The sequence below is a fragment of the Eulemur rufifrons genome, chromosome 29, assembly GCF_041146395.1.
Source record: "Eulemur rufifrons isolate Redbay chromosome 29, OSU_ERuf_1, whole genome shotgun sequence".
In the NCBI taxonomy this organism is placed as follows: Eukaryota; Metazoa; Chordata; class Mammalia; order Primates; family Lemuridae; genus Eulemur; species Eulemur rufifrons.
The window spans coordinates 50,395,488-50,423,472 of record NC_091011.1 but is presented as its reverse complement, the minus strand read 5'-3'; the positions used below and the strand labels follow the sequence as shown (position 1 = coordinate 50,423,472).

General features: G+C 35.2%; 1 protein-coding gene across 1 annotated transcript; it reads left to right on the top strand.

Annotated features, from left to right (window-relative positions):
- The first annotated feature begins 141 nt into the window (after positions 1–141).
- On the top strand, positions 142–27,422 carry DBF4 (DBF4-CDC7 kinase regulatory subunit). The gene is made up of 12 exons (XM_069462119.1): positions 142–230; positions 1,466–1,638; positions 7,880–8,059; positions 9,776–9,826; positions 10,261–10,330; positions 11,270–11,346; positions 16,538–16,574; positions 17,964–18,009; positions 21,399–21,527; positions 21,994–22,108; positions 24,395–24,519; positions 26,441–27,422. The coding sequence occupies exons 1-12, from the start codon at positions 185–187 to the stop codon at positions 27,420–27,422; spliced, it is 2,031 nt and encodes a 676-aa protein (XP_069318220.1). The 5' UTR covers positions 142–184.
- The last annotated feature ends 563 nt before the right edge of the window (positions 27,423–27,985 follow it).

Sequence of the window (27,985 nt, the reverse complement as noted above, 5' to 3'; positions counted from 1 at the left end):
CTTGGAGCCGGATCCGGCCCCGGAAACCCTGCCCGCAGACGCGGCACCTCTACTGCGTGGAGGCGGTGGCCGGCGGAAGGGGAGAGAGGGCCATCCTGTCAAGAGGCCGGGAGAAGCCGTGTTTTCGCGGCCGCCCGGCGCGACACCCTCTGCGGACCCAGCATGTAGGTGCCGGGCGGCTGCCATGAACCCCGGAGCCATGAGGATCCACAGCAAAGGACATTTCCAGGGTAAGAAGCCCCTCCTCCGCTTCCAGTCCCTTTAATCGTTTCCTCCCCTCATGGTTCCACCATTGATTCTTGAGTTCTCCCGCCTGGTCCACTGCTTTTCTTTTCTAATCGTCCTCCTCTGTGGTCTGAAGGAATGTTCCATTCAGGCTTTTGCTTCAGAGAAGGAAGGGATCCTGGCTCGGTTCCTATCGCTGTGCCGGTTCCAGCCGCGGTCCCAAATTGCCGATCCTGCCTTTGGTGCAAAACTAGCAAACAATGTGCGGATCCGGGAACTCGCCAGAGCTCCGACTCTGCTCTCTTCCCGGGCTCCCACAGCTGCTGCGACTGCGCTCAGGCCCTTTGAAGCTGTGGATTCGATCTTCAGTTTAAAGTCAGACGTGCTCGTGGCTTTTCGCTTCATGATTAGATTGGGTGATTGTGGGTGGTTTTAAAGTTTATTTTCTTTCACTCATGAAGTTGAGGGAAAGTATTTCTATTTCAAACACACCATTGCTAGTTTCAGCATTATAGGCAAACAGGGAAACAAAAAAAAGTCCACTTTCAATTACTTGATGTGGTAAAACATTCTAGCATATAAGTTTTTCATATAGGTGTTGGTGTTCTTAACTACCAATTTAAGAACAGATTGTGTTCTTAAAGTGAATTTTTAAAACAGTTGCTTGGATCTCAGATCTGTTTTCAATGAAAATAATGAAATGAATGGTGATTTAGTTCTTAATGGACCATTAAGTTAATATATAGACAAACTGTGTATGAAATACATCATTTAGTTTTTAATATGTACACAAACGTTGTATGAAACTAAAGCTTGAGCAGTCAGGGACCCTTAAGTACTAGGTAGGTCATTCTGGGTAACAGGTTTCTTATGTTGCTAAGTGTTGAAGATTTTAAGCACCAGTTTTGAGTGTTCAGCAGAATGGCAGACTCCCTTATGGAGTTTATATCCTAAGGAAGAAAATATTTCAGAAGGCTTTTCTGTAGTTCCATGGCTTAATACATTAGACATGAGGAAACACTAATATTTCCTGCTGATTCGACTATTTTACAATATAGGATCTGTGAAGGTATATAGGGCATTTGGCGTTTATCCTAAGTAGTACTACATTTAAATGTTAATGACTTAGATTGGTGGGATTATGAGGATTTTTTTCTGTGATATGATTATATAATGTTTTTAAAATAGTAAAAATGTCTGAATAAAAACATGATTTAATTCTAAACATTTGTAATAACAGGTGGAATCCAAGTCAAAAATGAAAAAAATAGACCATCTTTGAAATCTCTGAAAACTGACAACCAGCCAGAAAAATCCAAATATAAGCCCCTATGGGGGAAAGTATTTTACCTTGACTTACCTTCTGTCACCATATCTGAAAAACTGCAAAAGGACATTAAGGATCTGGGAGGGGTAAGTGAAAACCATACGTACACTGACAAAAAAGGAAAATTTTGTAACCAGTACTTTCTACCATATAATCATTTAAATTTTTCATTTTGGAAAACAAAGCCATATATTAGTGCCTGGCTTAAAATTCTTACCAGCTGTTTATCATTAATTAAAAACTATTTGTTTTAATCTTTTGTAGCCTGACAGCACTTTCAGGTTTCTCTGATTAGTAGTTTAGTATAAAGTTCCCGAAATACAAGAAATGAGTCTCCCTTGTCCTAGTGGAACTGCTTATTGCCTGCTCACTGTTATGTTGGAATGTCCTCCAGAGAGCAAGAACTCCTTGAGTATGAATATTGGGGAGCTACATAAATTAGTCTGTACTAGTATAATAGTTAAGAATGTTATTACAGAACATGGAAAACCCATGCAAACCACAAAGTTAAAATTGCTCTTGAGTGATAGAAGATACCGAGTCTCCACAGAGTACAGTGCACTCTTATTTGTTTTGGTAGATTCAAAAATGAATCCTATGTCCACCCTACCCTCAAGTTCTAATCTAGATAAAGATGAGATATCTACAATTGATTTTAATACAACAATGAATGTCAAGAGGAGTGAAGTATTACTGACAGCTCAGGAATTGTCGAGGACATTGTACATGCACAATTTGAACTCAGCTTTGAAGAATGATTAAGATATGTGTGTATGGAAATTGATTCAAAAATTATTCCACCAGTGTCTTCTGTATACCAGCACTATTTTAGAGGCTGGAGATATAAAAAACAATATTAGTCTAGTCCTCTAGGTAGTCTCAGTCTAGTGGGAACATCAGACAACTAATTTATAGTAGAGGATTGTCAGTGCTTTAACAGAAATATGTAGAAATTACTATTAGAACACAGGGGAATGATTGACTCTGCCACTAGCAATCATAACAGAGATAAAGTTTGAGCTAGATCTTGAAGGCCTAGCAGGAATATACCAGACAAAATGGACATACTATAAATAGAGGAAAGAACATATTTAAAATACAGTCAATGTGGTTTGTTTGTGTGACCGCTAGTGTTGCATGTGAGTTGAGCTTGGGCTTTAGATGGGGAAAATGGCAAGCAACAAAGGTATATTAGGGCCAGATTGTAAAGGGCATCCTATTCATTACTAAGGAGTTTTAACACTGTAAGAAATGGAAAACCAAAGAAAATGTGTGGTACTAGCATAAGAACAGACATATAGATGGATAGAATGGAACAAAGAGCCCGGAAATAAACCTTTGCATATATGTTTTATTTATTTATTTTTAAGAGATAGGATCTTGCTCTGTCACCAAGGCTGGAGTGCAGTGGCTCAGTCATAGCTCACTATAACCTCAAACTGTTGGGTTCAAGCAATTCTGCCTAGCCTCTCAACTAGTTAGGACTGTAGGTGCATAACACCATGCCCACTTAGTTTTTAAATTTTTTGTAGAGACAGGGTCTCTATCCTCCCAAAGTGTTGTGATTGCGGGCATGAGGCACCCACACCCAGCCTGCATAAATGGTTAATTAATTTTCAACAAGGATGCTAAGACCATTCAATGGGAAAGGGACAATCTTTTCAACAGCTAGTGCTAAGAAAACTGAATATGTACATGCAAAGGAATGAAGTTGGACTCTTGCCTTACATTGTATGCAAAAATTAATTCAAAATGGACCTAAGATTTAAATGTACGAGATAGGCCAGCTACAGTGGCTCATGCCTATAATTCTAGCGCTTTGGGATGCCAGGGAAAATCATTTGAACCCAGGAGTTCAAGATCAGCCTGGGCAACGTAGTGAGACACTGTCTCTACAAAAAGTAATCTTAAAAATAAATTATATAGGCCAGGCACAGGGGCTCATGCCTCTAATCCTAACACTCTGGGAAGCTGAGGCAAGAGGATCACTTGAGGTCAGGAGTTTGAGACCAGCCTAAACAAGAGCGAGACCTGTCTCTACCAAAAATAGAAAAAATTAGCCAGGTGAGATGGAGTGCATCTGTAGTTTGAGCTACTTGGGAGGCTGAGGCAGGAAAATCACTTGAGCCCCGGAGTTTGAGCTTTCAGTGAGCTATGATCACACCATTGCACTCTACCCAGGACAAAAAAGTTAGACTCCCTTCAAAAAAAAAAAAAAAAAATTATATAAATATAAGAGCTAAAGTTCCTACAGAAAATATAGGGAAAACTATGCATGACATGGTATTTGGCAATGATTTCTTGGGTATGATTCCAAAATTAAAGACAGTAAATGAAAAAATATGTAAATTGCACTTCATCAAAATTAAAAACTTTTGTGCTTCAAAGGACATTATCAAGAGAGTGAAAAGACAACCCACGGAATAGTAAGAAATATTTGCAGTTTATATATCTGATAAAGCATTAATATCCGGAATACCTATATAAAGAGTTTCTACTACCCAACAACAAAAGACAAACAACCCATTTAAAAAAATTGGCAAAACACCTGAAAAGACATTTATTCAAAGAAGATACAGTAATGGCCAATAAGCACATGAAGAGATGCTCAGCATCACTAATCATTAGAGAAATGTCAATCAAAACCATAATGAGTTACCACTTCAAACCCCTTAGGATGGCTACTGTCAAAGATCTAGAAAATAACAAATGTTAACAAGGATACGGAGAAGTGGAACCCTTGTGCACTGTGAGTAGGAGTATAAAATGATGCAGCCACTATGCAAAATAGTATGGGTAGTTTCTGAAAAAATTAAAAATTGAATTACCATATGATCCAGCAATTCCAATTCTGAGGAGGATGTATCTATAAGAATTGAAAGCAGAGTCTTGAAGAGGTATTTGTATATCTTTGTTCATAGCATTATTCACGATAGCCAAAAGGCAGAAACAGCCCAAATGTCCAATAGCTAAATGGATAAACAAAATGTTATAATTACATACAATGCAATATTACTCAGCTTTAAAAAGGAATAAAATTCTGATATATGCTACAACATGAGTTAACCTTATACAACATTGCGCTAAGTGAAAAAAGTCAGTCGGGAAAACACAAATTACAGGATTCCACTTATATAAGGTACCTAGAATGGCTAAATTCATAGACACAGAAGAAGAAAAGTTACCAGGGGTGGGGAGATTGGGGAATGTGGAGTTATTGTTTAATGGGTACAGAATTTCAGTTTGGGATGGTGAAAAAAATCCAGAAATGGCCAGTAGTGATTGTTGTGTAATATTGTAGTGTCCTTACTGCCACTAAATTGTGTACTTAAAAATAGTTAAAATGGGCCGGGTGTGGTGGCTCATGTCTGTGATACTAGCACTCTAGAAGGCCGAGGTGGGAGGATCTCTTCAGCTCAGGAGTTTGAGACCAGCCTGAGCAAGTGTGAGTAAGACCTCTGTCTCTACTAAAAATAGAAAAAAATTAGCTGGACATGGTGGCTTCCAGCTTGTAGTCCCAGCTACTCAGGAGGCTGAGGGAGGAGGATTGCTTGAGTGTAGTAGTTTAAGGTTGCAGTGAGCTATGATGATGCCACTGCACTCTAGCCCAGGTGACAGAACGAGACTTTGTCTCAAAGGGGGGGAGTTAAAATGACAAATCTTATGTATATCTTGTCACAGTAAAACCTGTAGGACATTGGGCTTTTCTTGAAAAATTAGAACTTCTGGCATTGCTAGGGCCTCATGTTTATGAAAATGAAGACAGTATTTGATGTGTAAATTGTTCATTTATATTCCTGCCTGAGCCTTGTAGGCATATGAGTGTGTACTCGCTGGAATAAATAAATGTGGATATTTTATTCACTGGTCAATGAAAATTAATGTTGATAGAAAAAAAGGAAGTGACTTGCACTTAACCAAGGAAGCCGCTGGTCTCAGCAGTAAATTCTGCTTCATTCTTAAATGAAATTAACCTAACTGTTGCACAGTTGACTTCATTTTTGATTATCCTCCTTAATAGTGTGAGATTCTTTAGAAATTAAATATAGCTGTTTCAAATAGTTTTAGAAGTATTTCATTTACACAAATAGTGTAATATCATTAGTATTGTACTTCGTATTTACTTCTACTTATTTTAATTTACCTGCCCCTGAATGTGGGTGATCTTTAATAACATTGACTTTGGTATAGTTGTTTATATTAGTTTATTAATATGAAATGTCCAATTTCCTTAAGTACTGTGTTTGACAGGATATCTCCGACATTTTCCTTTGACACTTCTTGTTTTATGATTGTGAAGTTACATCCTCAGTCTTTCCACACACGTTTTTGCTTGTGATTACCTTTCAAATTTTTTTAAGAGCAATTTTTGTGAAACCCTGGCTAAGTCAAAAATTTTGTGTTATTTTGATTATGAGTTCCAAAGTGGAACCAATGCAGCGTTGACGGCTCAGAATATCAATGAAGTGTTTGGGAAGGATGTGACTAATGAGTGCACAGTATGTTGATGGTTTGACAAGTTTTGTTCTGATTTTAATCTTGAAAATGAGCCATGTTGGTGACCTGAGACCAAGGTAGATAATGATGAGCTGAAAGCTGTAGTGGAAGGGAATCCATCTGAACCTACATATGAATTGGCAGCCAGGTTTGACACTACTGTTCCAACAATACTGGGCCATTTGAAACAAATTGGCAAGATAAAGAAGCTGGATAGATGAGTTCCGCATGAATTAAACAAGCCTCGGTGGAGAAATTGTCTCAAAGCTTGCCTTTCTTTGCTGTCATGACATAAAGGCAAATCATTTCTACAACCTATTGTTATGTGTGATGAAAAATGGATTCTTTGTGACAATTGCAGGCGTTCTGCACAATGGTTGCATGAATATGAAGTGCCGAAACACAGTCCAAAACCCAATATTCATCCAAAAAAGCTAATGGTGTCTGTTTGGTGGTCCAGTGCTGGTATTAGCCACTACAGCTTCATGAAACCTGGTCATTCTATTACAGTGGATGTTTACTGCAACCAATTGGACGAAATGATGAGTATGCTTGTGATTAAGCAGCGGAGATTTGTCAGTAGAGACAAGCCAATCCTCTTGCAAGACAATGCTCAACCACACGTCATACAAACAACACTCAGTAGTACAGAGACTTGGAAACTCTTTGTCATTCTCTGTATTCACCAGACCTTGCACCAACTGACTATCAGTTCTTTCAGGCTTTGGAACCCTTGCAAGGAAAAATATTCAATTCTCAACAAGCTGTGGAAAAGGCCTTTCACAATTTCATCGCCACTTGCTCTCTAGGCTTCTTCACTACTGGCATAGACAAGCTACCATTATGATGGCAAAATTGTGTGGATAGTTTAGGCACATACTGAGATTAATTGTACTGTTTCTTGTTTGAGATATAATAAACTACACCTTTGATTCGAAATCGGACATTTTATTCAATAATCTAATAAATAAATTCAGGCATTTAAGCAGTGGTTTTCAAACATTTTAGTAAGGAAATTCTCTTCCAACAATCTTATGTTCTTAAGAGTAAACCTTCCTCTATCCTGTAAGTTTAAACCTCAGAAAATGTTATAACTTAATGATTTAGAACTGTAATGTCCAGTATGGTAGCCAGTAGTGACATGTGTGGCTATTTAAATTTAAATTCATTAAAATGAAAGAAAACTTTAAAATCAGTGGCATGAGTAGTCTCAGCTACTTGGGGGAGGGTGAGGCAGGAGGATCCCTTGAGCCCAGGAGTTTCAAGGCCAGTGTGGGCAACATAGTGAGACTTTATCTCTAAAACAAAAACGATTCGATGGGTTGGTCACACTAGCTTTATTTCAAGTGCTCAGTAGCCACGTGGGTATGTTGCTCTCACATTGGGTAGTATGGACAAAAAGCATTTCCACCATTGTGGTAAGTTCTGTTGGACACTGCTGCTTTAGATCACAGGTTGAGTCAGAATGCTGTATTCAAATTCTGTTATTTTCTACTGGTGCAACCTCAAGCTGGAAGAGATAACTGGAGAAGTTATCTCCAGTTATCGCCTCCAGGAAATGTGGATAATATTAGTAACCATGGGATTGTTAAATAGAGAAAATGAGGATATGTAAAGTACTTAAGAATAGTATGTAGCGCACATGCTGCTGTTGTGTTATTATTGGAACTTCCATTACACTTCGTCAGAAATCTAGGTTCAGAAAAATATAAGAACCACCAATTTTTAAGGGTGTTAAGTTGTATCAGATTGGAATTTTATACTGTGCCTAGTGTAGGAAATAGTTTGTGGTTTTTATGACTTACTTAAAAATACTTTGTTTTTCTCTAGCGAGTTGAAGAATTTCTCAGCAAAGATATCAGTTATCTTATTTCAAATAAAAAGGAAGCTAAATTTGCACAAACCTTGGGTCGAATCTCTCCTGTACCAAGTCCAGAATCTGCATTTACTGCAGAAACCACTTCACCTCATCCCAGCCATGATGGAAGTTCATTTAAGTCACCAGACACAGTAAGTCTTAAATGTGCTTTGAGACTCTCAGAAAGGCTTTAACCTGAGGGTCTCATGATTTTCATAACAGCCTGGCAGTGGAGTTCACTTAGGTAGAACATTTATAAAGCCACATTTTATGTGGCTTTCCAGTCATTAATCAGGTTACTATCTTTTAGAAAGGTGATTTTTTTTTTTTTTAATGGTACTTGTGTAGTCATCATACCTTGATTCCTAAAGTATACTCTTTGCTTTTAAGGATGGCTTTTATTTTTTAGAGTAATTTACAACTAAAAAGTTAATAGCAGATCATTGTTTAAAGGAGAAATAGAAAGTTTTTTTAAAAATATTAATTTATATATATTTTTATATATAATTTTTTATATATTTTTTGAGAGAGAGTCTCACTTTGTTGCTTAGGCTAGAGTGCAGTGACTTCATCATATCTCACTACAACCTCGAACTCCTGGCCTCAAGCAATCCTCCCATCTTGGCCTCCCAGTGTGCTAGAATTACAGGTGTCAGCCACTGCACCCAGCCATAAACCTTTTTTTATTTCAGAGCAGGATATAAGCAAACTGTGTCTCACAGGCCAAATCTAACCTGCTGCCTGTTTTTGTAGTACAGCCTGTAAGCTAAGCATGATTTTTACATTTTTAAATGGTTGGGGAAAAGAAGAAGAATATTTTGTGACAATTAGAAATTATATGAAATTCAGATTTCATTGTCCATAAAGTTTTATTGGAACACAGCCATACGTATTTGTTTAGGTATTATTTGCGATTGTTTTCATGCTTTGGGCAGAATTGAATAGCCATGATAGAGGCCATATAGCCTATAAAAGGTAAAATGTGTACTATCTGGCCCTTTGCATAAAAAGGTTGCCAATCTCTGTTCTATATATAATAACTGACATCACATCCTTACCACTCCATTGCCAATAAGTTAGAAGATACAGGAAAGGACAAATTACATTGATTTAATTGGGTGTGGGGAGGGAAATAGATTGAGAGATAAAATGTTTAATTTATCTCATTTTTCACATTGAAATGTAGTTAAATTATTTTAAAATGTCTTCCTCAACTTATCTTTTTGAAAAGCAGGGAAAATGAGGGGAAAACAAGTAGAAAAAATGAGTCACAAAGGAGATATCACTTGAAAAAAAGAGACCTAATTCATAGAAGAAGAAAAGTCAAGAAAGAGACCAAGGAAGGCTTATGCATTCTATTCTTTTAGTTAATGCATTTTTGGAGCAAGTAGACAATATATTAGTAATTAGTTCCAAAGTAATTTTTGCTCATAGTATTTCAACTACTTTTCCTAGTATTTTATTTAAACAGTGAAATAACATGTAAAAACAATATATAAAGTTGATTATTTTTCTTAAATCTTCAATTTGATAGGAAATTAAAATGTAAAGTAACTAATTATAGATGGAGAATTTCAGTGGAACCTAGGTATTCTATTTTTCATGTTGAATAGCACTTAACTACAAAACTGACCTCTTGGGTCTCATTAAGTTCAATCTAGTTGCTCCACAAAAAAAAAAAAAAACTTTTTAATAGGAGGTAAGACCCAAAAGAAATCACTTTTGACCAAATATTGTGTTGGTAGCCATTAAGACATGTACAAATAAAATATATCTATTTCTTCAGCAAGTTTATCTTTTTAACCTTTTCTTCAATGAAGGTCTGTTGTAACTTTTTCTGTTTGTTTTTTTTTTTGGTCTTTCTGTAGGTGTGTTTAAGCAGAGGAAAATTATTAGTTGAAAAAGCTATCAAGGACCATGTAAGTGGGAGCTTTAAAAATTCATGCTGTGCATTTTGTTATTAAAAACTCAACTGGAAATTATAGATATTCTTGAAATCTTCCTATCCTCATTTTTAGGAAAAGCGTAGATTTCAGCCTGTTTCATTTTACAAAGAACAGAATCTACTTTTCATGGAGAAACATCCCCATCTTGTGGCTTTTTGAAATATTACTGGAAACTTGCCTTACAGTATGCATTAAATTGTCAGAACATGGGTATATATTAAGTGGAATTGATGTTAAAAGTTCCAGAAGAAAATCTTAATGTCTTTTCTGCTTTTGTAATTCTATGAGAGTCTTTTATAACTACCTCAGTGACATTAAGCTTTAAATAATTGAGTTTTTATTAAAATTTAGCTCACCTTAAATAGTAATTTCCTAGAAAAACTATAAAACTTTTTTGTGTTTTACAGGATTTTATTCCTTCAAACAGTATATTATCAAATGCCTTATCATGGGGAGTAAAAATTCTTCATATTGATGGTAAGGATTTTATAATTGTTTTTTGACAATATTGTAAGCACGTATGTCTATCCTTTGGTTCCTGATTTTGCATAGTGAAAATTTTTTTTTTTTTTTGAGACAGAGTCTCACTCTGTTGCCCAGGCTAGAGTGAGTGCCGTGGCGTTAGCCTAGCTCACAGCAACCTCAAACTCCTGAGCTCAAGCGATCCTCCTGTCTCAGCCTCCCGAGTAGCTGGGACTACAGGCATGCACCACCATGCCCGGCTAATTTTTTCTATATATATTTTTAGCTGTCCATATAATTTCTTTCTATTTTTAGTAGAGATGGGGTCTCCCTCTTGCTCAGGCTGGTCTCGAACTCCTGAGCTCAAACAATCCGCCCACCTCGGCCTCCCAGAGTGCTAGGATTACAGGCGTGAGCCACCGCGCCCGGCCCATAGTGAAAATTTTTATAGCAAAAGTACCTTAGTTCGTTTTCTGTTTTTATAACAATATGTGAAACTGGGTAATCTATAAAGGAAAGGAGTTTATTTCTTACAATTAAGGTGGCTGAGAAATCCAAGGTGGAGAGGCTACATCTGGTGAGGGCTTTCTTGCTGTGGGGGTTTGGCAGAGTTCTGAGGCTGTGCAGGGTATCATTTGGCGAGAGGGCTGAGCAGGCTAGTTCACATCTCTCTTCCTCTTCTTACAGAGCCATCAGTTCCACTCATGATAACCCATTAATCCATTAACCCATCAATTTATAAATCACCTCTCGAAGGCCCCACTTCTTAATGATGTTACATAGGGCATTAAATTTGAACATGAGTTTGGGAGGGGACAAATTTTAAATGATAGCACAAGGGATACCTATAATGGTAATTCCTTCATACCAATTTACTACAATTATAAGAAAATGTCACTGTTTAACTACAACGGTAAAATTGCTAATCTTAAACCTTTTTTTCTTTTAAATAAGACATTCGATACTACATTGAACAAAAGAAAAAAGAGTTGTATTTACTGAAGAAATCAAGTACTTCTGTAAAAGATGTGGTATGTTTTCTTTAATTTTTAAGCTAGTTTTAAAAAGCGATCAGCTTTGTTTTATTTATGTATCTGTAAATTTTTCCCGCCAAGTAGAAAATATATTGCCAGAATATCCTAGGGATAAGCCTGTGCGTTATATGCATGTTTCTGATATTCCAGTAAATTGTTGTGTATCACTTAACTTTAGGATTGTACTCCTGAGGTAAAAGTTGTTGGTAGGGTAATGGGAGATAGGTTTTTTTGTTTGTTTTTTCCTACCCCCCCCCTTTTTGGTTACTGCTATTTTTTTAACACATTTTTTTTTATTCTGTAAAAAAAACACTAAAATCAGTGTATTGCATAAGAAGTTCCTAATACAAGTAATGTATTTGTTTTTGGAACATAAATAAGGACTGTACTTACTTTTCAAGTACTCTAGATGGTGGTGTAACAAAAGCTAGTGTGGCTAGCTGGCCTGACTTTGAAATATTTGTTAAATAACCACATTGGACATTGCAGTCTATTAGACCTAATATTCCCGTATCTTTAGCCTCTTTCCTTTTCCTGGTTTTTTCATTGAAGTCTCTATACACAGATTCAAGCGTTTTCCATCCTATAAAATACAGTAAAACCTCCCTTGATCCCACATCCCTACCTAACTACAATCTTTATAATCTCTCCCATCCAAACTTCTCAAATCTCAACTGTTATACTTCCCATTCACCTTTCAACCTACAAGATATGAAACTTCTGACCAGTTTGCCAAATCAATTTGACACTTCTTAAAACTAGTCACATTGATTCTCTCTTAGCTATTGTTCATTCCTTCCTTAAACTTTTCTACTCTCTTCTGGAATTTCTCATCTCTTAGCTTTCTCTTGATTCTCTTCATATTTCTCAGGCCATTCTTTTGTGGTCTATTTTTCCATTATTCAACACTTCAATGACTGGGATCCAAAAAGAAAGTAAATTTATAGGAGAATATGTATATAAAGGTATGAAGCCATAGTAGGATGGCTTTAGAAACTTAGTATAATAAAACTTGATGTTTGAGTGGGTGAATGACAAAAGATGAAGCTGGAAAAATCAGCAAATTCAGATTATAAAGGACCTTGCACACTGTATAAAGAAGTTAGATTTTATATTGAAGGGTTTGGGAAATTATTGAAAGATTATAAATAGAAGAGTAACCTGATTGGATAGTCATTTTGTAAAGGTCTTCTGGTTGCAAGTAAAGAATGAATTATTTGCTGGCAAGAATGACAACTGGAAAATGACTTTTGAACTCTCGACCACAATTTTCAATAGGTACATTTTACATCATGACCACCAAGTATGTGTATACCATATGTAAGGATGCGTAAGTTTCCTGTGAATTTTACATTTTTAATAAATTTGCATTTACATAAGATATGACTGATTTGCAGAAGGCAACAAATTATTTCATATTTAAATAAAACTTAATATTTGTTTGTCTTATTTATAGGTAAAAATTTCAAGTGGCTATTTCCAAATTTTCACAAAATGATGAGTGGATATGCCTATACTGGGCCATGCTAAATAGCATGTAAATAAACTCCACGCACTTTGCAGACTGGATTGTGTATAGGAGTACATGTATAAAAAATTTAAATTCACAAGGGCATTTATAGACTCTATGTAAATACACACATCATGTCTGTCTTCATGTATAAGTATATATATATCTAAAACAAGTTTCATTAAACAATACTCTTAATGTGATGCGTGCCAATATTTCTGTATTATTTTCTTAAAAATACTGGTAACTCTTTGATTAACTTTACAGCCTGCTAATAGGTCACAGTCCACAGTTTTTAAAAGAAAAGCATTCTGGGGTATTATGTTAGTAATTCTGAGAAATGTCAAACAAAGGCCGGGCTTAAGGCAGGAACAAGGGGAGGGGAAGATTTGAAAGGTAGTTAACAGATTTCAGTGCCTTGGATCCAGTATTTACTAGATGATAAATTTCACAAGGGCTCAGATCGTGTAATCCCCATTATTCTTTCAGTATTAATAAATACTTGATGCCTGGTGAATGTTCCATGTGCAATTGAAAAGAATGCACATTCTGTTGCTATTGGGTGAAGTGTTCTTTAGATGTCAGTTAAGTCAATTTGGGTGATAGTGTTGCTCAGATCTTTTATAACCATAATGATTTTATATCTTGTTCTGTCTACTACTGAAAGAGAGGAGTATTGAAGTTAACAAGTATAATTGTAGATTTGTCTATTTTTCCTTTTAGTTCTGGTACAGTGTTTTGATTCATGTATTTTGAAACCTGTTTGGTGTGTACATATTTAATATTCTTACATCTTCCTTGTGAACTGACCCTTTTTATCTTTGTATAATGCCCTCTCAGTACCTGTTAACATTTTTTGTTCTGAAGTCAGCTCTGTGGTAAGATCGGTACTCTAGCTTTCTTTTGATTAATATTTACATGATATATCTTTTTGCATCCTTTTACATTTAACATATCTATATCTTTATATTTAAAATGGATTTCTTATAGATCATATTTTTATCAAATTTCATAATCTGTCTTTTAATTGCTGTAAGTGATTTGTACTTAATGTAAGTACAAATGATATGATTGGATTTAGGCCTAATAATTTACTATTAGTTTTCTGTGGATAATAGCCTTTGTATTTTATTAATCTGTTTCCCCTTTCCTGCCTTTTTCCAGATTGTTTGAAGGTTTTATCTATCAGCTTTTCTACTTTCTCTCTTCATTTTGGGGGGTGGGAGATGGTTGTTTTGTGTTAGTGACTGCTGTAAGAATTACAATATATATGTGTAACCTTTTACAATATGTTTAGAATTAATGTTTGATCTTCTTCAAATCAAATGTGGAAACCTTAAAGCTATTCAAGCACTTTTACTCTTCCTCACCAACCTTTATATTATAGCATTTATTACATATGCTTATAAAGAAAATGCCACCTGACAATATTAAACTTTTGCTTGAAAAGTCACACATTTTAAAGAGCTTAAGAGGAGAAAAATAGTCTTACTTACTCTTTCTTCTTCTCTTCCTTCATTCCTGAAATTACAAGTTTCCCTCTGATACTATTTTCCTTTAGTCTGAAGAACTTCCTTTAGCACTTTTTTTTAGAGCAGTTCTGCTGGCAATGAATTGTCTTAGATATCCTTCATGTGAGGATATTTTCACTGGAGAAGGAATTATGAATGGAGAGTTCTTTATTTCAGTACTTTACTCCTGTTCTGCAATTATCTTCTGGCTTCCATGGATTCTGATGAGAAATCTCCAGTCTTTTGAATTCTTCACTTATATATATGCTGTATCATTTTTCTGTAACTGCTTTTAAGATTTTTTTTTAATCTTTGATTTCCAAAAGTTTGATTGTGACATGCCTAGGCATGGTTTACTTTGAAATTATTCTGTTTGTGGTTCACTAAGCTTCTTGAATCTATAAATTTGCATTTGGAAAGTTTTCAGCTATTAATTTTTTCTTCTTCTTCTTCACCAATCTTTCTTATCTGTCTCCAATTCCAGTAACACTGAAGTTATATATCTTACTGTTATCCCACAGGTACTGGGGGCTCTGTTTCTTCCCTGCTCCCCTCCCCAGTCTTTTTTGTTTTTCTCTTTCAATTGGGAATTTTTGTCTTCAAGTTCACAGACACTTCACTGTCATCTGTGTTCTATTATTAAGCCCTTCCAGTGAATTTTCTATCTCAGATAATGTAATTTTTAGTTTTATAATTTGTTTGATTCTTACTTATAGTTTTTCTCCTGAGAACTTGTATCTTTCCATTCATTTTAAGTATGTTTACCTTTACTTTTAAAGTCTTTTTCTGGTAATTCTGACATCAGGAACATCTTGGGGTTGGCATCTGATTATCTTTTTCCCTCAAGGATTGATCATATTTTCCTGGTTTTTTACATGTCAAATAAGTTTTGACTGTATAGTGGAAATTGTAAATGTTGTATTTGTATAGGCTCCAGATCTATTATAATAGTCTGGAGAATGTTGATTTTGTTTCAGATGTTATTGTTTTAGCAGGCAGTCATCTCAGTTTTGTTCAGACTGTTCTGTCTCAATTTTTGTGGATGGTGGTTCTAATCTCAGTTTCAAGTTTTCAAAGACTTATATGCAGCTTTGGGTTTGTCCTGCATGTACACCACATACAGGTTAGTCTAAGATTCAGGCAGTGGTTTATAGCTTAGTTCCATTTTCAAAGCCCTTGTTATGTTGCTTTGGGTCTGTCCTTAGCATGAGTTAAGCCTTGCACTTGTGTGGATTTATACAGGGAATTAGGAATCCCCTTCTCCACCTTGTTCCTTTCTTGGATTTCCTCCTCCATCTCCAGTCCACAATGGCCATTTTCCCAGTTCTTCTAGTCAGAGAGTGAGGGTTTCTCAGTTTTAGCTGCTCATGCTACCTTTACTATTGCAGCTTCCTAACGGGCCTACCCTCAGAGCACCACCCTGTGGCAAGAAGAGAAATAAATAATATAGGGATTCTTTTGGTATTCTTTGGACCACTAAAACCTCTTTCTTAGTTCTAGCCAAAAAGATGAAGTTTGTATAGAATTTTTAGCTGCTGGCTCTGCCACTGCTTGCCAACTCCATGACTGGAGGTCCAAGTTATGACTCCCTTCCACAGTCTGTCTGCTTATTTTACTTTTCATTCTTCAGGGAGCTATTAATTGAATGTTGAGTTTTTAGTTGTAATCAATGGGATTGATTGCCCATATTGGGTGTATTTCCTCTTGGCCTGAACTGACAAACTAATAAATTTTTGACTAATTTATATATTCAGTTTAATACAAAAGTTTTGTTGAATAAGGTATAAAAATAACTTATATGACTCTTTTTAGATTATTTCATCAACTGTACGTTTTTATTGTTAGTTGATTTCCTATGAAGGCAAAAACAGTTATACCTAGAATGCAAGGTATTTTGTTGGGTATATTATAGAACTCAGATTGTACTATTTAATTCTACACTAAGGTTAAGATTTTTAATTCTTGAATGATCATTGTTTAATTTCCTTAGTTGAGTTTATTTTAAAAGGCAGGGTTGTTTTTTTTTTTTTTTTAACAGAACAATTACCCTTCTTTGATAAAGTATGTTTTCTATATGATTTTTTTAATGGAGAGGATATTGAACAATTGCAGTTGCTGTTTTGACTGTACTTTCAACCCCAGATTTTTCACTGTATTTATTTTTTAGGGGAAAAAAGTTGGTATTGGCACACAAAAAACAAGAAGTAAGTATTTTGATACCTTTAACTGTGGTTTGCTTTTGGAAAAAAGAACAAATCTTATAAAAATCCTCTAAAATCATGTAAACAGCACTTTACATGATTTATTCAGGGGTTTCTTGGTCTTTTTAGAACATGGACCTCTAGACAGTCTGGTGAAGCCTATGGACTCTCATCTTCAGAATAATGTTTTGGTTTTTTTATTTTTTTCCAGCTCATTATGGGGGTACAAAAGTTCAGGTTATATATATTGCCCATGCCTCCCCATCCCCCCGAGTCTGAGCTTCAAGTGTGTCCATTCCCTAGACAGTGCACATCACACTCATCATGTAGATGTGCACCCATCCCCTCCCCCCACCCCATCCCCCCCAGTCAGAACTTCAAGCGTGTCCATTGCCCAGGCAGTGCGCATTGCACTCATCAAGTAGGTATACAATGTTTTTAAAAACATTTGTTTAAAAGTCATTAGTGGCCAGGCGCAGTGGCTTACACCTGTAATCCTAGCACTCTGGGAGCCCGAGGCGGGTGGACTGTTTTAGCTCAGGAGTTTGAGACCAGCCTCAGCAAAAGCGAGACCCTGTCTCTATTAAAAAAATAGAAAGAAATTATATGGACAACTAAAAATATATATAGAAAAAAATTAGCCAGGCATGGTGGCACATGCCTGTAGTCCCAGCTACTTGGGAGGCTGAGGCAGTAGGATTGCTTGAGCCCAGGAGTTTGAGGTTGCTGTGAGCTAGGCTGACGCCACGGCATTCTAACCTGGGCAACAGAGTGAGACTTTGTTTCAAAAAAAGAAAAGTCATTAGATTGCTAAGAAAAGAATTACATTGAAGTTCAGTTATCAGAGTAGTTTTTAATTATAAAATAGTGATATACTTGTTTCTTATTACACATGAAAAACAAGTTGTAGTAGTGATTCTAGTTGCAACTGTCATTTTGAATTGATAAGCATAAATGATGCTTTCAGATATCTGTAATAACTAATAATGATATGAAAATATCTGTTGTTTCCGTTGGTAGCAAAGTAACAGGTACTGCTAATACTACTGTGATTTGTTGCTTACACTTATAATCGGAGGAAATGTTACATTTCAATTAGAGATTAGTGAAAATAAAAGTGCAACTTTTTCCTGTTCCAATTTATGATCCTCCTGAATCCTATTCATTTGAGGGCTCCATTCATTTTAAAAATCTCAGAATATAGACAGAACTTCTATTATTTTTGGTAATGGGGTGATAATGGAGAATACCTCACCTGAGACTTAAGGCTTTGAAATGGATACACAGTTGTTTTTTGGTTTTGGGGGGATTTTCCCAGAGTAGTTTTATTTAAAAAAAAAAAAAATTCCTGGATTTGCAAGTATCTGATATCATGTTTTCTATGTTCTCAAGCAGGAAGACTCAAAAAGCCTTTTGTAAAGGTGGAAGATACAAGCCAGTAAGTATCTAAGTCCAATATTGCTAATTTAAGTACAGTATTAAAGGAGAAAATCTTCTAACAAATTAAGCTAGCTCCATTAATACTGTTAGATTCCTTTATGTTAGATTTATATTATACTAATATAAATGTAACACCAGTTATAGAATGTAGCATTAATTCATTTGTGCTCAAGGACTGAGTTTACTTTCAGTATGTTGAAGATATCTCATTAAAATATCTGGTTGAGAATAGTCAGACCTTTTTTTAGTATTTCAAATAGTCATTCTCTGGCTAAATGGAGTACCAAAGAATTTAGAACTACTACTTAAAGATTGCTCCTACCTTTGTGAAAAAGAAATTAGATTCTATTTAGAAATACAAAATCTGAATGTAACATTTTACATGGTAGATTTCGAAAATTCACTCTGCAGTTTTGTAGGATAATCTAAATGAAGGCCACAGATATAAATAAATTAGTTTGGCGTGGGAGAATTAGATTACTTTATTTTCCAATTACTCCTTTAGACATGTGTGGTTAATTCTCTTGGGTGCTCCCCCTGAGATGATAAAAGTGTGTTGAAAGTTTTTTATGAAATGTGTTACTGTGAAGAAAAATTGCAATTCAAAATGAGGCCTGACGAAGAAACCAATAAAAGATATAGCATGTTCATGGATTGGAAGACTTAATATAGTTAAGATGTCAATACTATCCCGAGCAATCAACAGATTGATTGCAACACTTATCAAAATCCCAATTTTTTTGCAGAAATAGAAAAATCCATCCAGAAATCATATGGAATCTCAAAGGACCCTGAATACCCAAAATAATCTTTAAAAAGAACAACAAAATTGGAGTCTCACAGTTATTTCAAAACTAACTACAAATCTACAGGAATCAGAACAATTTGGTATTGGCATAAAGACAGACATATAGACCAATGGAATAAGCTAGAGAGCCCGGAAATAAACCATTATATGTATATACGGTCAAGTGATTTTTAACAAGGGCATAGAGATCATGGGGGAAAGGACAGTCTTTTCAACAAATGGTATTTGCAAAACTAGATACTCACATGCAAAAGAATGATGTTGGACTCTTACTGTACGTCATATACAAAAATTAACTCAAAATGGATCAGAGACATAAAACTCCTGGAAGAGAACTTAGGGGGAAAGCTTCATGACATTGGATTTGGCACTTGTCTCTTGTATATGGTACCAAAAGCACAGACAACAAAAGATAAAAAAACTAAATTGGACTATATCAAAATTATATTAGGTTATTAAGTATGAAATGTCTCATTTCCTTAAGTACTAAGTTTGACAGTTGGTGTCTCTGACATACCACTTTGACACTTCTTGTTTTATGTTCATTGTGAAGTTACATCCTCAGTCTTTCAAACATGTGTTTTGGCTTGTGATTATCTGTCAGATTTTTTTTTAGAGCACTTTTTGTGAAACTATGGATAAGTCAAAAATTCATGTTATTTTCGAATGAGTTCTGTCATGGAACCAGTGCAGTGCTGATAGCTCAAAATATCAATGAAGTATTTGGGAAGAATGTGACTAATGAGTGCACAGTATGTCGATGGTTTGACAAGTTTTGTTCTGATTTTAATCTTGAAAATGAGCCACGTGGATTACCTGAGACCAAGGTGGATAATGATGAGCTGAAAGCTGTAGTGGAAGCGAATCCATCTGAACCTCCGTGTGAATTAGCAGCAAGGTTTGATATTACTGTTCCAAGAATATTGGACCATTTGAAACAAATTGGCAAGGTAAAGAAGCTGGATAGATGGGTTCTGCATGAATTAAGCCTCAGAGGAGAAATTGTCTGGAAGCTTGCCTTTCTTTGCTGTCACAACATAAAGGTGAACCATTTCTACAACGTATGGTTACAGGCAATGAAAAACGGATTCTTTTTGACAATTGCAAGAGTTCGGCACAAGTGGTTGGATAAAGATGAAGTGCTGAAACACAGTCCAAAACCCAATATTTCATCGAAAAAAGCTAAATGGTGTCTGTTTGGTGGTCCAGTGCTGGTATTATCCACTACAGCTTCATGAAACCTGGTCAGTCAATTACCGTGGATGTCTACTGCAACCAATTGGACGGAATGATGAGGATGCTTGTAATTAAGCAGGCAAGATTGGTTAATAGAGACAAGCCAATCCTTGCAAGACGCTTATCCCCATGTCATACACACAGTGCTGCTCAGACTACAGCGGCTGGACTTGGAAACTCTCTGTCATCCACTGTATTAAGACTTTACACCAACTGACCACTTCTTGCAAGGAAAAATATTCAGTTCTCAACAAGCTGTGGAAAAGGCCTTTCTTTAACGATTTCATCACCACTCCCTCTCTAGGCTTCTTCACTGCTGGCATGAGCAAGCTACCATTAAGATGGCAAAACTTGATAGCTTAGGTATATACTTTGATTAATGGTACTGCTGCTTGTTTGAGATACAATAAACTACACTTTTGATTCGAAATTAGACATTTCATATTTAATGGCTTATTAAATTTCTGTGCTTCAAGGGATGCAATACAGTAAAAAGGGATTAAACAACCCAATTAAAAAAATGGGCAAATCACTGAATAGACATTTCTCCAAAGATGATGCACAAACAGCCAAATGCATATGAAAAGACGTTCAACATCACTAATCATTAGGGAATTACAAATCTAAAACCACAATGAGGTAGCGCTTCACTTTCATTAGGATGACTACTATCAAGAAAAAAAAACTATAATACCCAAAAGGTGGAAACAATCCAAGTCCATCAGCAGATGAATGGATAAACCAAATATGGGGGATATGTATACATGCACACATACACTGTCTCTCAATGGAATATTTGTCAACCTGAAAAAAGAATGAAATTCTGACATGTGCTATAACATGGATGAACCTTGATGACATCATGCTAAGTGAAATGAGAGGAAAAATGCTGCATGATTCCACTTACAGGAAGCACCTAGAATAGTCAAATTCATAAGAACAGGAAGTAGAATAGTGGTTGCAAGGGGCTGGAGGGAAAGGAGGTATGGGGAGTTACCATTTGATGGGCACAGAGTTTCAGTTTTTATAAGATTAAGAGAGTTCTGGAAGATAGATGCTGGTGGTGATGGTTCCAAAGCATTGTGAATACTTAATGCAACTGAATTGTACACTTAAATGGTTAAGATAGCAAGTTTTTCATGTTATATTTTGCTACAATTTAGATACTGTTCTTAAATGTTAAAATTTAGGCCTAGAAATTGGTTTTTTGAAGGGAAGCCTAACTGATTTGTATTGCTTATTTCAGATTCCAGCTGAATTATATGATTTTGAAACATAAAACTTTAAACCTTGTTTTCTTTCATCATAGAGAATCTCATGTTTTTGTTTTTTTATTCTTTTAGACTTTATAGGCCATTTTATCTTCAGCTGACCAATATGCCTTTTATAAATTATTCTATTGAGAAGCCTTGCAGCCCATTTGATGTAGATAAGCCATCTAGCATCCAAAACCAAACTCAGGTTAAACTAAGGTTGGTTTGAATCTTTATTTTTAGAAGTAATGTTATTTAGAGTATCATCTCAAGTAATTTTTCTTTTTAAACAAACATTTGTAATAGTTCGTTTTATGCTGTGATGATGGTTTGTGTTTCTAATTATTCTGGTTACTTCTCCCTGTATATTTTTAATCCCTCTGTGCTAAATATGAAGTCTGAATGTTTTAAGTGTCATATTTAGACAGATTTGGGAGTCAGGGGCATAAAATATTTGCAAACAATGAAAATGTGTTGTTTCTCTTGGGTGATCTAAAATGTTCTCCAGAGTATTCATTATATTCTTTGCTTAATTTCTTAAAATGAAATGTGATGAAAAATATTTGCTGATACAAATCTTGGTGCAAATTATGGCAGATTCTGTATATCCTAGGTCAGGACAATAAATTTTAAAAATTATTCCTTAAGTTCAGCAATTAATTCTTTTACTATGTATTTCTATCAGAATCCAAACAGATGGTGATAAATGTGGTGCAACCCCAGTCCAACTCCAGTTGAAAGAGAAGAAAAAAAAGGGATATTGTGAATGTTGCTTGCAGAAATATGAAGATCTCGAAACTGTAAATGTGATTTTATGTTTAAGGGATTGATGTTTCTAAAACTCTAATATTTGCCATTTAAATTTTAGCTTATTCTTCTGATAGTGGTTTACAACCTAATAATTATAAGTGGTGTATTTTTCTTTTTGATAGAAATATCTTAAATTTTAAAAACTCAAAGGGGGAAATGAATATTTAAAAATCATTTTTATTCATTCAACAAATATTTATTGAGCACCTACTAGGTACTAATCACTACAGTGGGTGAATAGAATTGCACAAGAGACCAATTTCCTACCCTTGTGAAGGTTACATTCTGGGGAGTGGTGGTGCAGGTGGAGATAGGTCACAGGATAAAAGAATAATCAGGTTGGATACGGTGGCTCACATCTGTAATCTCAATACTTTGGGAGGCTGAGATGAGTGGATCACTTGAGGCCAGGAGTTCAAGACCAGCCTGCACAACATAGTGAGACCCCCATCTCTACAAAAAATAGAAAAATTAGCTCAAGAGGCTGAGTTAGGACGATCACTTGAGCCCAGGAGTTTGAGGTTATAGTGAGCTATGATGACACCACTTCCCTCATGCCTGGGCAACAGAGCAGGACCATGTCTCCAAAAAAAAAAAAAAAGTCCATTTTCAGACTCTAAATTGAAGTTTGTTTTAGAACTTAAAATTGGTGTTTTGTGTGTTGTTTCATTTCCGTTAATAAAGGAGAAAATACGGTTAGTTTAAAATTGCTTTTAATTGGAAGCTAAAGTTATCTCAGAAATATTTCTCTTTCCCAAAAATCATTTTGAAAACTAAAATTTCAGATTCGTCCTGGAATTTTACTTTTCATTGTACCAATAAAATGATCTAGAATGGATGTTTGTGATCTGGCCAGGCGCGGTGGCTCACGCCTGTAATACTAGCACTCCGGGAGGCCAAGGCGGGTAGATCCCTCGAGGTCAGGAGTTCGAGACCAGCCTGAGCAAGAGCGAGACCTTGTCTCTACTACAAATAGAAAGAAATTATCTGGCCAACTAAAAATATATATAGAAAAAATTAGCCAGGCATGGTGGCACATGCCTGTAGTCCCAGCTACTCGGGAGGCTGAGGCAGAAGGATTGCTTAAGCCCAGGAGTTTGAGATTGCTGTGAGCTAGGCTGATGCCACGGCACATACTCCAGCCTGGCCAGGAGTTTGAGATTGCTGTGAGCTAGGCTGATGCCACGGCACATACTCCAGCCTGGGCAACAGAGTGAGACACTGTCTCAAAAAAAAAAAAATACTAGTTTGTGATCCTAATTTGATGCTCAGAAAATATTGGGACTAAAAAACGAAAACATTGGCCACTGATTGCCACAGAGAAGGAAAATTAGTAAAGGTAGATGTTGGGATGGAAATTTAAGATCATATTTTTAGGTTTTCGTTTACATTTTTCTTAGTTACTGAGAATAAAGAAAATATTCTTTTGTTTTTTGAATCTTTGAGTACTGGAGGTAAGGCAAAAAACAAGGCAGACATTCCCTACTTTTATATATCTATAGTCTGGCACAGAAGATAGATATAAAATGTGTATTTGCAAGTGCGATGAGTGTCAAAAAAGTGAAGGATAAAGGGCAATAGTGATAAAAAATGAGGTTACTTAACCTAGTATGATGGTCATAGATGGCCCAACAGAGAAAATGACTATTAATCAAGACCTAAAGGATCAGTAAAAGAACTTAATAGAGGTAGAGAGGAACTATACAATAGTTGGGGATTTTCTTCCTTTCTAGAACATGAATATATATATTTATGATATAGCTTATTCTTTTTAGTTCCATTATAAACACACATTAGTACTTGACATTTCTCACTGAAAAATGAAAGACTATAAAAACCACAGTAGTTTTACTGGTTTCTCAGAAGTTATTTTTATTTTACTTCTTAACATCCTTTGAAGTCTAATAAAGGGTATTCTCATTCGAGACCAGCATGAGCAAGATGGTGAGACCCTGTCTCCACAAAAAATTTTAAAACAAGCCAGGCATGGTAGAGCACAACTACAGTCCTAGCTACTCAGGAGGCTGAGGCAGGAGGATCCCCTGACCCCAGGCACTTGAGGCTGCAGTGAGCTATGATCAAGCCACTGCACTGCAGCCTGGGTAGCAGAGCAAGAACCTATTGCAAAAAAAAAAAAAAAAAAAGAGGTATTTTCTTTGGAGTAGCTATTGTAGACCTAATTTGGGGGACATGAAGATGTTAGTTAACCTGAGCAAAATGGCATCTGTTTTTGAAATATAATTTTTTATGACATAAGCTTTTTTATTTTGTTTTAGCACCTTCTAAGTGAGCAACACAGAAACTTTGCACAGAGTAACCAGTATCAAGTTGTTGATGACGTTATATCTAAGTTAGTTTTTGACTTTATGGAATATGAAAGAGACACACCTAAAAAAAAGAGGTAATTTTTCAGCCTAATTTTAAATTCTACTAGAATATTAGACTAAAAATAAATCCAAAGTTTGCCTGTTCTTAGAAGGAATATATATTTTTAGTATGTAAATATGGTTAAGAACTAATAACTTCTTTCCTCCTTTCTCACTATCAGAAGTACTTACCTTAGATTACTTTTAGTCTCCTCCTTTCTTGACACTATAGAACTTTTTCTCTAAAGAGCCAGTTAGTTAACATTTTAGGTTTTGTGAGCCATTAAACTCTCTGTTGCAACTACTCAGCTTTGCCATTGTACAGTGGGTGTGGCTGTGTTCTAATAAACTTTATTTAGAAAAATAGACTTAAAGACTAGATTTTTCCCACAGGGTATATAGTTTGTCAACTTCTGGTCTAGAACCATATCATCTACTCATTAGACTAAAAAGGTTTACAGAACTTTTAGTTAAGGTGTTTTAAGAAACTTTCCTCCACTTACCTTTATTAAATCGTCTTTATACTTTCACTAAATATTTCTGCCTAAACCTTTTTAGCTGAAAATATTCACTACAGGACTTTTGAGTGTGAATACAATGCTGTATAATAACTGCACATTGGCCAAAATTGTCCTGATTAGATTATTCTCAAAAATCTAAAATGAAAAAAAATGTTTTCATGTGGATATACCCTAGAGTTGGTGGTAACTCAGTAGGTTATTCAGTCTTTATTTTTATACTAATCTTAAGGCATAAGGCAGATGTGATACCAGGATATACCTTCTGAAAATTAACGAGAAAGTTTTTTGACTCCTACCTAGGTAGAACATTTCTTAAATCCCATATTTCTGTAACGTTCAGAATGGTTTCATGGCTGATTTAATAATATGGCATTTGAAGAGGAGACGTATTTCCAACTATTAAAGCTATGTGGACTACTATAAGAATTTATAACTCGCTAAAATCCCAGTCTGAAGCAAAATTCTCAACTAGTAATTATATTTATAAGCTGGTTATTCTTTATCTTATTTTTATCTGTACTATTTTTACCTCTGTGGGCAAGTCTCCTAAGCAACTCTGGACTTAAGAGAGCCATGTCGGACTACATCTTTTATCACCCATTTATTCAAAGGCAATCATAAGTAAAGGTATAAAGAAAATAAATATGAGAGGAACCATTCTGGTTAAAGGGACAGGCAAAATTATATATTTCTCAGACTTAGAGTCTGTGACATGTATAACATAAAATGTAATTGGTGAGCTGTTAATTTTCTTCTATTTGTATATAATTTGAGATTGTTACAATACAAACTGGCATCCCAAGGATATCAAGGTGCTCTATGAAGAATTTAGGTCAAATATGAGTGTGAAACTTAGGGATTACTATTTTGTCACCTTTAAAAGTATAAAGATACTAAGTTTCTAGCTTACTTTGATATTAAATATTTTATCCTTGAATATAAATAAAAATAAGTGTGTGTTTCTGCTGTAGGTTTCCCAATAAATAAGTACTCATTCTCCACACGCTAAGTAAAATGAGGAGTAAGGTGTGCATTAATGTAAATCAAAGCACAAAAATTAATGAAATTTTTCAGGATAATGAAAACAAAATTAGTGCAAGGCCCCAATCCCTTTACTATCATCTTGCTTTGCTTTACATGATTAAACTAGTTTTAAACACCAAATTCAGGATATTGGTTATCTTTGAGAGGGAAGAAAAGAATGTGGATGAGAAGAGAGATACACTGGAGTTTTCAGCTATATCTGTAAAATTTTATTACTTCAAAAACATCTAAAGTAAATTTGACAAAATGTTAAGATTCCCGTATTTTGGTAATATTTTCTAAGTTAAATAGGTTTCTTAAAGAGTTTAAAAGATGTTTTTACTAATTTAATAATCTAACTACTCAGGAATTTGTTTTGATAGCAATTGTTTTAATTTTTTTTCCTATAAAGAATAAAATACAGTGTTGGATCACCTTCTCCCATTTCTGCAAATGTCCTGAAAAAGACTGAACCAAAAGGAAAACTAGAATTGCAATGTATTTCTCAGAAGGACTTCAGGGAAAATGTACAGGTGACGGAGCAGAATTTCCTATGTAAAGAGACCCAGGGTCCTGGACAAAAGCTTATGTTCATTTCAGATTCCATCCCCTCCCCTTCAAATGAACTGAGAGGACCAAATGAGAAAACAGCGAATAAATGTTCCATGTTAAATCCAGTTGAAAGTGACATAAAACAGAATTATACATACCTACCTCCATATAAAAATAAACAGGAATGCAATCTTGAAATTTCTGAACATAAATTAATTGTAAGTGAAAATGACTTAGAAGAACTAAGAGTAGATGCCTGTCCTTACAGTCTGCAGACATCTATGCATGTTTCTAATTTCAACATGGATAATAGTGCATCACAACTAAAGCAAAGGTCAGATACTATACTTTTTCCAGCAAAGGATCTGAAGGGAAAGGACCTTCATTCAATATTTGGTCATAATTCTGGTCTGATAACAAAAAACAGTTCACAAGAGCACCTGACAATTCAGGCAAAGACTCCATCTCATAGTCCTGAGGAACCCAATGAATGTGACATCAAGAATATAGATAGTTTACCTTTTGGTAAAATCCATCGAAAAGTGAAAATATTATTAGGACGAAATAAAAAAGAAAATCTGGAACCAAATACTGAATTAGATAAGAAAAGAACTGAATTTCTTATTACACAAGAAGAAAACAGAATTTGTAGTTCATCAGTACAATCTTTACTGGACTTGTTTCAGACTAGTGAAGAGAAATCAGAATTTTTGGGTTTTACAAGCTACACCGAAAACAGTGATATATGCAATGTTTTAGATATTTGGGAAGAAGAAAATTCAAATGATCTGTTTTCAATGCTTTTCTCTTCCCCTTCGACTTCTACATTTACTGGCTTTTAGACCTTAAAAAATGTATGCTTTTCAGAAGTGACGAGGATCATATTCTTAAAATTTTTATAAATATGTGTAAAAATTCTTAGGATTTTTTTTTTTTCCAACTTTGTTTACAGAACCAAATGTAAATATTAACAATAAAGGTAATGTTTGCAATTTTCTACAGAATTGAGTATTTTTATACAAAACTTACAGAATAAACGTGTGACTTTGTCTTATTCTACATACTATGTTGATAATTGTCCTGAGAATTATAGTTTGCTTTATGTCACTTAAAACCAATTTCAAGTGAAATTTTGAAAATAGCAATAATTTAGCACTTTAAATTTGGATATTCTGGTTATATCTATTGTCAATTAAAATAGATTCCCACAACATTATTGTCCTTAAAAACCTAAGTTTCAACCAGAAAGGAAAAAATGTGTTAGTTTTTATATTTGAATTCTGGAAGTCATTACCAGAACCATTGACACTTGAGGGTGATCCAATTTGGACCATTTTAGTATTTTAGCCCTGAAGAGTTAGATTACTTGTAGGGATACCTAGAAGCCATAAAGGGAAAACTTAAC

Coding starts and splice junctions, on each gene's coding strand:
- DBF4 (XM_069462119.1), top strand. CDS start 185: ATGAACCCCGGAGCCATGAGGATCCACAGCAAAGGACATTTCCAGG. Junction 9,827..10,260: donor AAAAAGCTATCAAGGACCAT/GTAAGTGGGAGC, acceptor TGTGTTTTACAG/GATTTTATTCCTTCAAACAG. Junction 24,520..26,440: donor GACACACCTAAAAAAAAGAG/GTAATTTTTCAG, acceptor TTTCCTATAAAG/AATAAAATACAGTGTTGGAT.